The 16919-nt window shown below is 36.2% G+C and overlaps 1 protein-coding gene across 3 annotated transcripts in view; it reads left to right on the top strand.

Moving 5' to 3' along the window:
* Spopl (speckle type BTB/POZ protein like) overlaps positions 1 to 12604 on the top strand; it is a 56619-nt gene extending 44015 nt beyond the window's left edge. For all 3 annotated transcript variants that reach the window (XM_057755294.1, XM_057755293.1, XM_057755295.1), the window contains 4 exons: positions 2574 to 2696; positions 4413 to 4555; positions 4645 to 4698; positions 8509 to 12604. In XM_057755294.1, coding sequence (XP_057611277.1) covers positions 2574 to 2696; positions 4413 to 4555; positions 4645 to 4698; positions 8509 to 8653 — 465 coding nt within the window. In that variant the 3' untranslated portion in view covers positions 8654 to 12604. The remainder of the gene's footprint in view (positions 1 to 2573; positions 2697 to 4412; positions 4556 to 4644; positions 4699 to 8508) is intronic.
* Positions 12605 to 16919: the final 4315 nt, after the last annotated feature.

Below are 16919 nucleotides of genomic sequence, written 5' to 3'. Positions count from 1 at the left end.
TGGGACTAAACATATGTAGGCCAACATTAGTGTTCCTGGCTGGGTCTGGGAGGTGGCAAGGCCATAGGCTGACTAGGTTCAGAGAGATTCAGCAGGGTAGATTGGCACACACTTGTAAACAGAGTCAAGTCTGGAGTTTGGGAATAATGCAGCATGGCTCCCTAGATTTAGTGGGCACTCGATGTGGAACCCTATCAAAGTTTGAAGATTGGGGAGGGTGCACATTAGCTAAAGTCAGGTAGATTCACTAGGATAAGTGGGAGTTAGGCTGTGGGAGCCATCTGGCTTTCAGGTTGCAGATTTCCTACATGTCTAAGCCCCATAGACATTTCAAGCTATGAACTTCCTTCTGGGGACTTCTTTCATTGTATCCCATAGACTTTGGTATATTATATTTCTATTTTAACCCATTTTAGAAATTTTTATATTTTATTGATTGATTCAGTGACTTATCATTCAATGGTATATTGTTTGATCTCCCTAAGTTTGTGTGTTTTCTGTACTTGCTTTTGCTGTTGTTTTTATGCTTTCTCCCTTGTAGTCAAAGCGGTTACAAGCAGTTATTTCAAATTCCTATATTTTGTTGGGATTTGCTTTATGTTAACGTTTGTAACTTATTTGGGGTAAATTTCCATGGGCTCATAAGCCCATGTATTCTGTAGTTTTTGCTTGGAGAAGTTGTCAATAAGTCTATTAGGTCTGTTGGATCTTTTGAGGTCATTCAATTACATACTTCTCGATTTTTGTCTGGATGATCTGTCATATAGTAAGAGTGGTATTTTTAAAATCCCTCACTTTTCCCATGCTTGTGTTAATTTTATCTCTAGTTGTATGTAGTTTTTTTTGAAATTCTACCTGTGTTAAAGATGTTTTATGATTTCTTTTGATGTACTGTTTACTTTGTCAGTATGAAGTGGTCTTTATTTCTCCTTACTAGATTTGGTTTGAGGTATATTTTCTCAGATGTTTGACAAGCATCACCTGATTGTTTTCTGATTCCGTTTACTTGACGCACCATATTGTCTCTTTGATGGTGAACTATGTTTCATGTAGACTGTGAAGTGCTCAACAGTTTGGATACTCACACAAGATTTGTCTTTCGAATAGGCCTGTTTTATCCACACAAACATTCCTTATAATAGCATACTAATTTAAAAATCAAGCAGACATATCTCCAAGTGGGGAACAGTTGACTAGGAGTAAAATGATGTTGCAGTGATTCCACTGGGGAATCTTCTCCAGTGAGGATGCTTCAGAAGCTTGCAGGCTCAACTCATGTCCGTTGTGAAGAGGCTGGGAGGATGGCACTGGTGAAGGTCCCAGGAGGTCCTTGAGAGCATAGGCAAATGGCTATATAACTGACAGGTGGGCATATGTGAGCCCAGCAATAACCCCTAATGTTAGACAGTACTGAAGTTCATTGTTCACTGAAGCCAGGCCACATAGTCTCATGTCTTGCAAGTGAATATCAACCTAGGCTAGAGATACCTTTGTTTGGAGCACAGTAGTGTGATCCTAGGGACCATTTCCAAAGTTCCAATTTTTGTATCATTTCACTGGATGGTAGCTTTGCTCTGACAAGGCTCACAGCTGGAATTGGTTCACCAGCAGATCAACACCACTTTGGGGTTATTCATTAGCATATCAAAGCCTGTCCTGAGCTTTGCACTAATCAGAACTGCTTAGGGCTTCATTCTGAGGTCTAGCTCTATTAAAGCTCCCTGGTGGCAAGCTTAGGCAGCACGTTAAATTGTTTTTAAGTTACACAAAATGATTTTACTTATATTCCTAACATCTTGACTTCACCAAAATCACCCAAGATGGTTTCTGAAGTGATGACACTTTCTGCTTCCTTTATCTTAGCAGACAATGGGATATAAGGCTACATAGTATAAAAACAACTGGTCTTGCTTGAATGGAAGTTTATCTCAAATAAGTACAGAAGTACCAGTAAATAACATTACATGGCATTTTGCAAAAGCAAGTGTTCTCAGCTAGTGAGCTCTCATCAAAATTATGTACAGACTCTTGTTTTACTTACTAATTGTGAATACAGTTTGTGGTTATAAGGTTTAGTAAGTATTCTATTAGGTCCTAAAAGTCAACCAGGGAAAAGTCAGTAACTGTCCTTTGAAATGTGATCAGAACCTAAACACAGATGAACTTTATTTGGGCTGCAATATTTTGTCTCTTTTAATTATGAAAATTGAAAAGCTTACCACAAGGTAATACTTAACATGGTTTCTCTATCCATGTATTTACTTTCTGACTTATCATAGCTCTTATAAAATAAATGTATGCTTTCATTGTTAGAATTACCTATACTGTGGCTTGGATGATTAAGTTACTACAGATTACTTAACTTTGATTTAAAAATAGAATTTGAAAATGTTAATAATATGTTTTTTGATTACTGTCAAAGATTCGTGTGGATTCACATATGTTCCCATTCCTAGTTTGTGTATGTGTGTGTGTTATTGTTATTTTCAGTACTAGAATCTAGTAAAAATAAACCATGTGGATTCACATATATGTACCTCTTCCTAATTTTTATGTGTTATTTTCAATAATAGAATCGCGTGGAAATAAATGATTTAGACCCTGAAGTTTTTAAAGAAATGATGAGATTCGTTTACACAGGAAAAGCACCAAATCTTGATAAAATGGCTGACAACTTGTTGGCAGCTGCAGACAAAGTAAGTAATGGGATTTTAAAGACCAAAAAGCAGCCCCGCAAACTTTACACTTAGAGAGGCTGTCATACATAAAAAACTATAAAAACTTTTGACGTAACTTAGTTTGTGCTGTTTGTAAATAACTTAAAGAGTTTTATGACATAACATAAAGTAGGATGCTATGGAAATAAAATTGTCTAAAAGATCTACATGATAGGAAAGTATGTGGGGCCTAGAAATGCGTCCATACTATATTATTAAGATTTATTTAACTTTCAGTGGTCATTCTTCAAGGCTCAGTCTTGGCAAAGTAAATAGTATGTGATAAATGCCAAGTGTGAAGTACTAGAAAAGAAAATGAGTTTTTACAGTAGGTAGATGGCATGCACTTGTGTGCAGACACACACATGCACACACACACACATTTGTGTCCATTGGGAGGAGGAGGTGGAAGAGAGATACTCATATTTAATACTATAAGCAGTGATGTGCATGAATCTGCAAATAGTCACACTGAATTGCAGTGCTAGATGATGAGTACATACTGTGTGATTATATTTGCAAAAATAACTTCAGAAAATGCAAGCTAATTTCTCAGTAGCACATCACAAACATTGCTTGGAATGATAAGGGGAAGAAAGACTTTAAAGGGTATATTTACTCTTTTTGGTGGGTGATGGGTTTACAGTGGATATTGAATCATCAAAGTAAAATCTTTAACTGGATACTGTTTATTTTATGTCATTAAACCTCAATACAGCTACTAATACTGCAGCTTTATATTAATAACTGCAAAAATTAGTGGTTATTAATATTTACTTAGCTTTCAACTAAATCACTCAAGATTGAATAGTGACAATAAATACGTGATACATGCGGAGTCTGAAGTAGTAGAAAGGAGAATGAAGCGTTACCGTAGTTAACTGGTGGCACATATGAGCAGGAAGCAGGAGAGCATTCTGGACAACCACTACTTCTGTAGTTAAGTATAATAAGTAGAATAGGCAGATAACTAGCTAAGCCATAGTAACTATTGTCTCCTGGTAGTCAGGATGCCCTTCTGTGGTCTGAAGCGGGGCTTGGGTTCTTCCCACAAAATGAGAAATTGAGATTTTAGGGCACTTTTTACAATGGTACATATACTCACCAGTGAAGAGCTAATACACAGGGAATTGAAAACAAGGCCATCTCAGTTCTAGACCTTGCACAGTATGGTGAGATGAAATGAGGGTGCTACCTAGAAGAAGAAAGTTATGATGTCATAAGACTGTAAACACCGTAAAAATCCACAGTACAAAATCTTGCAGACTGTTGTTCTGCTTCTCCTACCTGAGGACAGACCCACTCAGGTCTCTTTGAAATATGCTTACTACTTTGCTTTCTTTTACTAAATAAAATACAGCTTAAATTTTCTCTCAGCTGATTTTTTTCTTTGAGAAGACAAGAAATGTTTACTTGACCATACACTCTTTAGGATAACTGAGTACTAAGATAGCTGCATTACAAAAATCTTACATTAAATTCCACCCTATTTTGCCCTTATGATTTCTAAAGCAAATTAGTGTTTCTCCTAAATGTATTCATTTACATTGTCCTCATAAGCTAAAGCAGCAGTTTACTTAAAAATAACATTAGTCCAGACCAAATTTTCTTGAGCTTTATCTGCTAAGTCAACAGGTACTTACATCCTAAATAATTGGAATAAATGTTTAATGATTATGTTTTTCTTTTGGGTAGTATGCACTGGAACGGCTGAAGGTCATGTGTGAAGAAGCTTTGTGTAGTAGCCTCTCAGTAGAAAATGTTGCTGATACCCTTGTCCTTGCAGATTTGCACAGTGCAGAACAGTTGAAAGCCCAGGCAATAGACTTTATTAATAGGTAAGCTATACTTGAATTTCATTGGCTATGACACATTTAACATTTATTCGGTGGGCTTTTCTTAAACCCTGTTTAAATTTTCAATGCAGATGCAGTGTACTTCGACAACTTGGATGTAAGGATGGGAAAAACTGGAATAACAAGTAAGATGACATCAGTTTCAGTCTGCATAAGTTCAATGAAGTATTTGTATAGCCTTTTGCTCATGAACAATAAGTATGATTCCTGATGAAACTAACTATCAGTTATGAAAAAATATAATTTGACTGCTTTTGGTGAATTTCCTGTAGTTTGACTTTTCAGACAAACTGGGATGGGTGCTCTTAATTTCTTGAATACATGTACAAATGTCATAGTGTACAGCTGAGTACAGGCGTTATGAGCATTGCTAGAAATCTGGCGTCAGTCCTCTCAGAAAGCATTAAGGAAGACTGCATCCTCAAGATTTTCCTTGGAAGTTAATTTTTCTTGCTGATTTTAATAACGCTTATTGATGAAACCCTGGATTTCACATGCTACACAGGGACTCCCACAGAGCTACCTGAATTTTAACACTTTTTGAAATTTAATTTTGAGGCAAGATCTTGGTAAATTTTCTAGGATAGGTTCAGATTTGACTCTTCCTGTTCTAGTCTCAAATAGTGCGACTAGAAGGACTTCACAGGTCCACGAAACTCATTTATTTATTTGTTTGTTGAGCATTTGCTTATTTGTGAATCAAGGTCTTGCTGTGTATTCTAGGCTGTCATCAATCTCAGAGACTTGCTCCTTAAGAGCTAACTTGCTACTGTTTAGATCAACCAAACACCTTACATAATCTGCCTAATATTGTAAATCAGTAGCATGTTGATTGCTCAGAGGTTGGGTGATTGCTGATTCTACATCAGATGTGCAAAGTATTAGAAGTAATCTTCAAATTTTTTTCTTTTATTTTAGAGTATTCCTTGTAATTAATTATTTGAGATAGCAAAAGGAAGTATTGATAAAGATTTCTTTGTAAAGTTTTAATTAGTTTTACCCGTAAACTCCTAAATTTTACTACTTTTGAAAATTATCAAAAGCTGACTTACTGAGTTACAGGCCACTGTGTGATATCTATAACAAAATACATTATTGCAAGGGGTGGGGGATAATTGATAAAAGATAATTTAAAAGGGGCAGTATTAAAGACAGTCATTCACTTAACTTTTTCCCATTGCATTTGTCTGTTAGTTTCATATTAGTTTGTAAATTTTGTTTCCCAAAGTAAAGCATTTTTCTGTTTTTGTAAGTCCGTGGGAGTCCTGTTTACTGCCCGGTGTGTGACCCCACAGGGTTATCAGGGTATGAAGTTAACATGGTACATTAGCAGCAATGGCTCTCTTTGATCTTTATTGCATAGCTTTAGTTTTAGTTTTTCAAGATTTATTTACTCTGTTAAGAAAATAAGTCATACAACTTTTCTTCTATTAGAATAAGAGGTGATTATACATTTTGGTATTATGTACAGTTTCAGTAAATACTTACTGAATCATTAAAAAAAAGTTTAAAGTAAATTAATAAGTAGCAATGTGATCCTAAACAACTAGTTAAAATTTTAAACAATGATGGCATAGTAGTAAATACTGGGCAAAGAACAGTAGTTTGTTGATATCAGCTACTATTAGTTCAGTATACTTAGCGTTCATTATATTTTGAGCACTTCTCTAAGGAACTGCATATAAAATGACATTTGATGAAATGTCTTTGTTTTTAAGAAATTGATCTAATGGAGGTACATGCACACATATGAACCCTTTTATTTTAAAATGGCAATGATAGAAGAAGATATGTATAAGGTATTTGACTAAGCCATGGGGGTTAGGAATGGCTTCAAAGATCAGGCTCAACTTCATTTCAAAACATGAAGAAAAGGTTGCAGAAGGAATAAAAAAGAAATAGCAGAAATGACGGACTGAAAGAGGTTGCACGAAACAAAGTATGTAGCCCTGTGTAGAGACGCATGGTTATTTGTTTACTGAGTTTCCAGAACACTATTGCTCAGTACAGAGAATATGGAGGCAGGCATAGCAGATGTTTCCCCTCTATGCAAGTAGTTTATGGTGTATAGCAGATTGATTAAGCAAGTAATTGCAATGAATTATGGAATTTAGCTTTATTTATATTACAGAAAAGCAGAATAAAGGGTGTGCGAAGTAGGTGGATAGTGAATAAAAGCTAGAGAAAGCAAGCAAAGATCAGATCCTTAAAACAGTGCAACATTAGGACTTTTGACAGTGATGTGAAGTATAATAAATCTCCAGTAATGGTTAATGCCTCTGATTGAACACAATAACCCTTCCATTCTTAGCATTGTTTCTGCAGATTGACGGATCAGCAAAGGGAAGTTAGAATAATGTAATAGAGAGAAGAAAAGGATAAAGAATGAGTTCCTTTTCCAGTTACTCATTGAGAACATGTTATACATATAGGGCACAGTAAATAAAATAGTAACAGTAACTGGAGCATAAAAGTGGAATGGAAAGCAATAAGGAGGATGGAACCACATTTGTGTGTGTGTGGGGGGGGGTCGAGGCAGGGTTTCTCTGTAGCTTTGAAGCCTCTCCTGGAACTCGTTCAGTAGACAAGATTGGCCTCAAACTCACAGATATCCACTTGCCTCTGCCTCCCGAGTGTGTAGTAGGAGCTTCGGGCTGTGTTCCTGCCGCCCCAGCTCCTGGTCGCCTGGCTAGCTTATGCCCCGAAATAACAACACACAAACTGTATTCTTTTAAACAGTGCTTGGCCCATTATATCTATCCTCTTCTTGGCTAACTCTCACACCTGGACTAGCCCATTTCTAATAATGTGTGTAGCACCCCAAGGTGTGCTTACCGGGAAGATTCTAGCCTACGTCCATCCTGGGTCGGAGCTTCATCGCATCTGCCTCTGAGAGGAGCTGCCCTGCATCTGAGCTCACTTCCTCTTCCTCCCAGCATTCTGTTCTGTTTACTCTACCCACCTATATTCTAACCTATGAGGGCCAAGCAGTTTCTTTATTATTTAACCAATGACCTTCCTCCGTCACGAGTGCTGGGATTAAAGGTGTGCCCTACCACCTCCTTGGACATTTTTCTTTTAAACCTTAAAAATAGGGAAAGGGAAGGGTGGAGTATGGTATAATAGAGTCCTATTCCTGTTGCTATAGCAACATTATAGAAGCTGCAGTAAGAAACACGAGATTAAAGACAAAAATTAGGAGAATGTGATAATGATCCAGTTGTGAGGTTATGAGGATTAATTTATGATTCTTGATGACTTTTGCAATTAAAATGTTACTTTGATGCTTAATTAGAGGACTGGTTCTAGGATGCCTCCCAGATACTTAAATTAAATCACCAGGCAATGGTGAAAGTGTCAGCCAAAAGGAAGGATAAACAAAAGGAGAAAGATGATGAGTTCTTGTGTGACGGTGCTGAATCTGTGAGACTTGAGGCTCATTCAGATAAAAAAAAGAGCAGATGATTAATGATGAATCTTGTGGGGAAGCACTAGGACTTAACTTATCAGTATCTAACGACTGAGTGCGATCATTAAAAATGTGACTAATAGATGAGGGAAAATACATAGTGTAGTAAGAGGGAAAGAGTGTAAGTGAAAAACTGGAACTCTAGAGAAGACCTGTAGGAGTAAGAAGAAAATAGATCATCAAGTACTTGGAATAGAAATTGGTAACAGTGATTGGAGAGCTATGAGAACAAGTGCACATTCCCAGGGTTCAAAAATGCAGACAGATGTTTTCAGTTTTGACAGAAATGTTAATAAGATTAAGATAATGTTTTTAAGAATTCAGATGAATGTTTGGAAAGAGGTAGAACATTATCTCAAATTTCAAAATCGACAAATTAAAAAAAGACAAACAAGAAAAAGTGATAACTCAACAATGCATTTGAGAAGTATTCTTTTAGTAAACATCACTTAATCTTCTATTTCAGCCAAGCAACTGACATTATGGAAACACCAGGGTGGAAGTCCATGATTCAGTCTCATCCTCATTTAGTGGCAGAAGCCTTCCGAGCACTAGCATCTGCACAGTGTCCACAGTTTGGAATTCCACGCAAGCGGCTAAAGCAGTCTTGAGTCTTCCATGGACAGTAGGAAAATGGACTGCCTTTACTCCGCAGGTCCAGAAGGAGTCCAATAGGAACCATAAGCCACAGTTGCTCCTGTCTCTTGTCCACAGAATAGAAGCTGGAAAAGCTTATTACTTGCTTTCAGGTGGATAATTTATGGTTTCTACTTCAGCTTTAAATCAGACTGATTAATTCACTTCAAGGCCTTAAATTATCTTCAGACTTCTCTTGTTCATATAGTAGTTTAATTTTTTTATTGTGCCTTGTCAGTTTGCCAAGGCTTTGCAGGATTGCACTAGCTCCACAACGCAGTAGTATTGATAACTGAAGACACTGAGTTTGAAAAGGATCTTCCATTATTTTAGAAACAAAAGAATTTCATAGGTTTTGTTCTATGCAATCTCCAAGTTTAAAACTAGATTCTCCTTGATTTGGAGATTGCCAAAGGCGCCTCCAGTCTCAGTTCTGTTGACACTAAAGAGCCTGTTATTGTTGAGGTAAGTGATGGCCATACACTGCTCTGGTTAATTTATTTTTCATTTCAATGGGCAGATAAGCCATGAGTTGACCTAAACTTTTATTTAAATTTTTGGTGTTTATCTATATATCAATTACTCAAGAAACTGGTTTTATGTACATTTTCAATGATTGAGAACTGATTTGAAGATTTCAGTAAGATGAAAGCATGGTTTTTGCTAATGTTTTACATTTCTATGGACTTATAGCTGAAAGAATAATTCAATAGATGTTAAAGTGAGGATGACCAAATGTACATTTCATGAGTGGGCCAATTAAGAAAGATACATATATATATATATACATATATATATGCACTTTTAATGTGTAATTTTTCTATGATGAATGGTACATATATATTTTCTTCCTTTTGACAGGATTAATAAGATATAATTACGTTTTAACATTTGAAAGTTTATATGACACATGGAGCCCACTTGGATGTTTGTGATAATGCATAAAAATATGCTTGATTATAGATAAATTGATTTGGGTTTCAAATAGTCATTATTGAATTTATTACTGTTTTACCACACTTTGGAAAAGGCACCTAACAATAAATGAGTCCTGTACAATCTGTTTCCTTTTAAACAATGAGTGGATAATGTTTGCCTGTGGGAGATGCGAGGGAAAGTAGGGAACCCTCCGAAAGTGTATGCAGCCACTCTAGAAAATGCTTTTCCCCCTTGTTTTCTCCTTGCCGCTTCAGTTACTAACTAACCTGTAGATTCCTAAAATTTTGCATAATGTGAACAGAAAAACTATATCAATTTTTTTTCTGAGCCAGTTCTTTATTATGAGCTTAGCTTTAAATACCCAGATGTTTGGAGATTGATAGTTGGGAGATGTGTTTGGATGCATTGTCCTAGAGAAGAAGTGGTCACTGTCAGATCATATATGACTAAAGCATGATAATGGTCTTCCTACGCAAAGACAGAGAATGTTACTAGAAAAACAGGTGCATATGCCTGTATGTTTGCATATATAGCTTTATTACCCATATTAAAATTTGTGTAATTAGTTTATTTAGTCTTAAAATTCAGAACAAAGAAATTGAGCTTATGGTTTTCAAATATATTCTATTTTTTACTATAGCTTTATTGGATGTTAATGGAAGTATTCCTATAATACTTACATTGAGAAAATGTCTAATAAGCATAGTTCTAAGAGCAAACTAGCAAAGATCATATTTTTAGATATTTTAGTTTGCATCTTTGTTAAGTTAAAATGGAATGAATTATTTTGATAGAAGTTTTTCAGCTGATAGTGGGCTTCACCCTGTATAAGAGATTCATGACAAACAAAAATTTACTCCCTTAATTTCATCATAGTATGAAGCCTGTTACATTAGCATTGTACACACACAAATACATATATACATACATACATAGACTTTTAATACAAGATTTTCCCATTCCCTTACTGAAAACTAATGATTCCACTCAGCTGTGAAATATATTGTCACATATCATAAAACTACTGCTCTATATTTGGCACATTGTAAACTGATTCTTACTAATTTGGTCTATATTTCTAAACATAATGAAATCAGTAATAATACCATATAGTGACCATTATAAATGTTTATTGATAATCTTAAGGATTTCCTTATAAAGATTTTTGTTTTTAGTTTGCTAACATACTTTGTACCAAAAATGTCAAACACTGTGCTCTACAAATATCAATGTCATCTGCAATGCCCACTTTTTTTTGTGATGATAAAATGCCTACCATTATGCTCACAGAATCATACAGTGTTTTATTTTTAGATGCATATTTTAGTAGCATAGGTTCTTGAGTCAGTGATAAAAGGCTGTTAATATATTCCTATCGGAGTGGCATTATAGCATTTCACCCACATACTTCCCTCATTTTTAAATTATATAAAACTTGGTCAAAATAGGTACGAATTCTGTCTAATGCCATCTTTGTCTTACAAGTTACCAGTTTGCTCCTGTTAGACCTCTAGTCACCTAAACAAAGCTTTCCTCAGAACTCAAGGAGTGGTTCTAAATATTGCAATTCAAAAATGTAGCCATTGGAAAACTGTTCTTTAGACTAAGATTTAGAAATACTGTTATTTGTGCCTTTTTCATTTTTTACTTTTAATGTGTTTTGATATTTGAGCACAAATATGAAGGTGCCATAAGATGGCTTGCTGATGTTACCTCCTTAAATACTTCTGTGTCACTGTCTTCAAATAGCTATTGGAGAACCTTGAATGAAATGTGGTCATTTGTATGAGTTCAGTGTGTGTTTGTGTCTGTATTCTCTTGGGCTCTGTGTAATATGTTTAAGACTGAATTCATAAAAATAGGACTTAGTTATATATGCTGAAAGTTCAGATAAATTGATGTATCTTATTTTAGTGTGTTTTATTTGAGAAGACAGTGGATTTCCAGAAGACAGTGTAATCCTCAAAAATGTGACCAGCATTCTGCATGATAAAATAGGAAAACTGCTGGTTTAGGATGTCAAGTGTGATTAAGTTTTAAAATAATGGCTTTAATATCTTAAAAGTGTCATGAGCATTACTGGTTTACTTTTTAACAAGACCTAATTGAAACTTTAAATTGTCAAAAACTTTAATTTGCCCGTTTAAAATTTTGTATATAAGCTCTAAGGAGAATTTTTTATATAAAAGTATAGATAAGGGCTTTGAGAGTGGCTCAGTGGTAGAGTGATCAACATTTGTGATCCCTAGGTTGGATCCATAGCACCACCAACACACACACACACACACACAAAATGAGGATTCAAAGATAGTATTCATTGTTAGAAAAATGCAATGAAGACTTGTGTAAGCTTCATGAAAATCCAGCTCAGCAAGTTTACTAAAAGCCACATAATTTAAGAGATAAACTAACCTGACTTGGACGTGCCTGGTCTTAAGTGGGTGAGTGAGTGAGTTGTTTCAGTGTTCTCAGAGTATAAATACAGCACTTTCAGCACACATGAGAATATTTTGCAAACCTTTTTATATATAGATTGTGAGCCCCAGTTTAAGTGTTCATGGAATGATGTAAATGTTAGGTCTAGCTGAACAAATACTGAGTGCCTCAAATGCAAGACTTCTTTACTAGGAATGAAATCACACTGTATCTTCTGTTGTTGTATGTGAACTTTGTGTCTGAGAAGGAATACTTATATTTAAATATTTTCCTGTTAGTAAAGCTTATTGTATACTATAATCTGGTCAATTTTGCATTGCTTAAAAATGAATTGAACCCATTTATGGAAATAAAGTTCTGCTAAAGTTATTTAATTATTAGTTCTGTAGGAAGTTGACTTCCTTCAAGATTCAGATATATAAACATTTAACTTTTTGGCCTTTATTTAATCAATTGGTGTTTTATGATGAGATACATACTATTTGTGTCTTGATGTTGGAAATAGATTTTGTGTTTCAGCACGTTGAGTTAAAATAAAATTGTTACTACTTATTCAGAATTCATTTGCTTGTTTGGGTTTATTTGAGTCTTCTCAAAAAGGTCTGCTTTAGCATTTAAATTTATATACTGTGCGACTTGTACATAGGGAAACTTGTCTTTTGATAATTTTAAATATTTGCTATTATTAAAATAGCATAGTCCTAAACCAGCTCACTAAGAGTAACAAAGTGCTTAATAGTTGTGTCCACGGTATCACCTATAAGGACACCTTGGGAAACTTCTCATATACCAAACACATGGGTAGATATATGCACATACACCAAGTTCTTACTAAGATTTTAAAATAGAACATTTGCCATACATGTGTAACCAAATAAGATAGTGAGGTTGGAATCCAGACTCAAAAATGAACTCAAAAGAGCCTTTCACTCATACACTGCTGCAGTCAACCTGCTTGAGAATGTTGAGATGAATATTCTGTTTTCTGCTACCTCAGAGGAGTCCTAAAGGGCCAGGAATTGTATCTGCTTTGTTCATACATTTTAAAAAATTGTTTCTTTTATTTTCCAGATTATAGTATTATTACATTTATCCCTTTCCTTTAGTCACTCAGAGCTCTCCTTTCTGGTTTTCAAATTCATAACCGTCTTTGCCATGAATTGTTTATGCATATGTGCATGGGCGAATGGAGCGGGGGTGTTTCATGAATACATAAATACAGCCTACTTAGTCTGTTTGATGTTACTTCTATGTACTATATACGTTTTCAGGGCTGACCATTTGGTATTGAATAACCAACTGGAGTACTCTTGCTGGTAGAAGACACTTCTGCTCTCAGCATTTCCTTAGTTTCAGTAGTATTTTGTGTTGGGGTTGAGGGCTTCAGGGCTCTACCCCTACCCCACTCACCACCAGTCATATTATCATGTCTATTGTTCTTGTTCAGCTTTTGCCTAAGCAATCTTGATGAGATTTGAAGGGCCTAGCTTCTGATATTTCTAGAAGACACAATCTCACAGCAAACTCCATGATCATCTTTAAAATTTTCCATCTCCTTCTTGAACCATGATCCTGGAGCCCTGGGTGCTCTAGTTGAATTGTAGATGTATCCCTTATGACTGGGATCTAAAACTGCATTTTGATTGGTTGTTATTCGGTTGTAGTATCCAGCTCACCATTGCACTATTCTGGAAGCCCTGTTCCTATCTATTTCTCCAAACCTGACTTATATAGAGAGTCTCCAAACAAAGGAAAGGCATAAAAAACTCAGTTCAGCATTCTTGGCAGCTATTGCAACTTTGTCCCCTGTTACAGCCAGTCACCCAAGTCCCTGCCTAAGCACTTAGCTTTTGACCATACTTGGGCCCAAATACAGCTTATGACAGACATGTCATCACCCCTCAACTGCAATCTGTATAATCTCGCTTTGGCTTGAATGCACTACTTCTCTGGTCTCATTCTCTGAGGCCAGTGAATCTACCCTGGAGTTCCTTTGCTTAATACACATGTTGTTATACTTTTTCAATTCAGCTTGATCTGGCTTACTATGTTGGTGGAGAAACTTACCATGGGGGTAGAAACGTATTAGTTGTGTTTTGCTTTAACAGTCTCCAAGTCTGTTTCAGAGAGAGCTTTTCTTGATGAGGGCTGAAGATTATACTTAGCTGTGGATATAAGGACAAATGTTTAGAAATTAGTTAGGCATTATGCTGGTTTTGTAAACTGATGACTATAGGTTCTCCTCCAAGATCCATCTCTTTAGCCCAGAGCAGTTGTCTAGGTTGCCAGTACCAGTTGTTTTTCCCCCTCTTGTTGAATGGGTCTTAAGTCCAATTAGAAAACTGTTGATTGATCTGGAGGGATGGCTCAGCTATTAAAGGCTATGTTCACAACCAAAAATATAAGAGAACTGTTGATTAATGACCAGTTATGTGTGGCATTACTGCATCCTTAGGCTTATTATGCCATGCTGGTCATTGTTGTGGTTCATAGGCATCATAGCTGGATAGGACTCTTGCTTCTCTCTTTTCAAACTTGTATGGCTACTTCTGATAGCATGAAAGCTAGTTCTCAGAAAGCAGGCATTCATTTAGGTCAGTTCCAGCTCAAGTTCCTGTTATAAGAGGAGCGGTGGGCTGCTTCCCACCACCTGGCTCCCGGCCGCCTGGCTAGCTTATTCCCTGAAATACCAACACACAAATTGTATTCATTTAAACACTGCCTGACCCATTAATTCTAGCCTCTTATTGACTAACGCTCAATCTTGATTCAACCCATTTCTAATAATCTGTATGTCACCACGAGCTCATGGCCTACTGGGAAAGATTCAGCATGTCTGACCTGGCAGCTTCGTGGCGGCGGCTCTCCCTGACTCTGCTTTCTTCCTCCCAGAATTCTGTTCTGTCTTCCCTGCCTACCTGAGTTCACCCTATCAACTAGGCCAAGGCAGTCTCTTTATTTAACCATTGAAAGTAACACATAGACAGAAGGTCCTCCTATACCAGGTTCCTCTCAGCCCTTTGTCTGAAATACATGGTGTTAGCAACAAAGGAGACTTACTATTCAACTCTGGGGGATAACCAAGGGCAGTAGCAGTGGCATTACAAGGTATGTAATACAGTAGTAGTTCTCAACCTGTGGGTCACAACCCCTTTGGGGATCAAATGACCCTTTCCAGGGTCACCTAAGACCATTAAAAAACACTGATGTTTACATTGTGATTCATAATAGTAACAAATTTTTATATTATGAAGTAGCAATGGAAATAAATGTATGGTTGGGGGTCACCACAACATGTGGAACTGTATTAAAGGATTGCAGCATTAAGAGGGTTGAAAACCACTGTATTACAGTGTTTTGGAAGTCTCTTGGAAATCCCTGATGGACAACAACTCAAAAGAACTCATGCCTGGTATTAAGGTTTTTGTTAGAGGGCCTTTGGATCTTGGAGAGAGAATTGTTAGCCCAGATGAGAAATTTTCATTTAAACCATATATGTATGTTTATGTGCTGTTATATGTACTTTAGGTAGTTAGTATTATAATTCCTTATGATTTATTCAGTTATTGTTTTATCTTTCTCCCTCTTTCTCTATCTACTCCCCCTCTACACTCTGCCCAATTTCCCTATGAGAAAACTTGTACCTGCTATTCTTGTTTCTTTTGCTCCCTTACCACAGCAATGGTCTCTTTTTACTTTTCTGGTTACTGCAGTTACTCTAATATGTATATTCACACTCAGATCAGAGAACATGTGTCTTTTCTCTTTCTGGGTCTCCCTTACCTCATTCAGTGTCATCTATTATAGAACCATCTATTTACATGTAAATTGCATGAATTAGTTTTTTCTTATAGCTGAGTAATATTTCAGGATATATATGTATCTCATTTGGTTGAAGATCATTTATGTTGTTTACATTTCCTAGGTATTAGGACTAGACTAACAATGAAAATGACTGAGCTAGTATTTATAGAATCTTTGGGCATATGGCAAGAAATGGAACACCTAGGTCATATGATAGATTTATTTTTAACTTTTTGAGAGTTTTCCACACTGATTTCCAGAGTGCCTAGACCCGTTTACAATCCTACCAACTGTGACTGCTCCTCCACCCCATCCTTCATCATTTGTTTTCTGTTATAGTGATCTTTGTCATTCTAACTGGAATAATATAAATCTCAGTTATTTTCAGTTGTATTTCTTTGATTGCTAGGGGTGATAAACATTTTTTGAGGCATTTTATTTCTTCTTTTGAGCACTTTGTGTTCAGGTTCCAAGCCCATTTTCTGAGTGAATGGTTTTATTTTTAAATTTTGATTTCAGACGGTGGTGTTTTGACTGTTTTTTGAGCTCTTTTTATATTGTGGATATTAATCCTTTGTCGGATGCATTGTTATAGATGGAAGTTTCTGTCCCTCTTGGTCCCACAACCGTTCAGTCCCAAAGAAACACACAGAGGCTTATATTAATTATAAACTATTTGGCCTATTAGCTTGGGCTTATTATATACTAGCTCTTACAACTTAAATTAACCCATAATTTTTGTCTATGTTAGTGTTGGTACCTTTTCTCTTCACCTAGTTGATAGTTTCCTAAGCTGTGAAGAAGCTTTTGAGTTTTATGAAGTCCCACCTGTCGATTGTTGACATTAATTCTTGAGCAAATTAACTCTGACTCAGGTCTCTTCCTACACCTCTATTATGTACAGTGCTGCCTGTGTTTTCCCTGGACTGTTGCAGTATTGCAGGTTTCACATTTATTTAGATCTTTGATTCACTTAGAGTTGAGTGTTTATTCAAGCTGTTAGCTACAGGTCTAAGTTCTTACTTCTGCTCCAGTGTTCCCAGCACTATTTGTGAAAGGTGC

Source organism: Chionomys nivalis, chromosome 22, assembly GCF_950005125.1.
Source record: "Chionomys nivalis chromosome 22, mChiNiv1.1, whole genome shotgun sequence".
Lineage (NCBI taxonomy): Eukaryota > Metazoa > Chordata > Mammalia > Rodentia > Cricetidae > Chionomys > Chionomys nivalis.
This window is presented reverse-complemented; position numbering and strand designations above follow the sequence as displayed.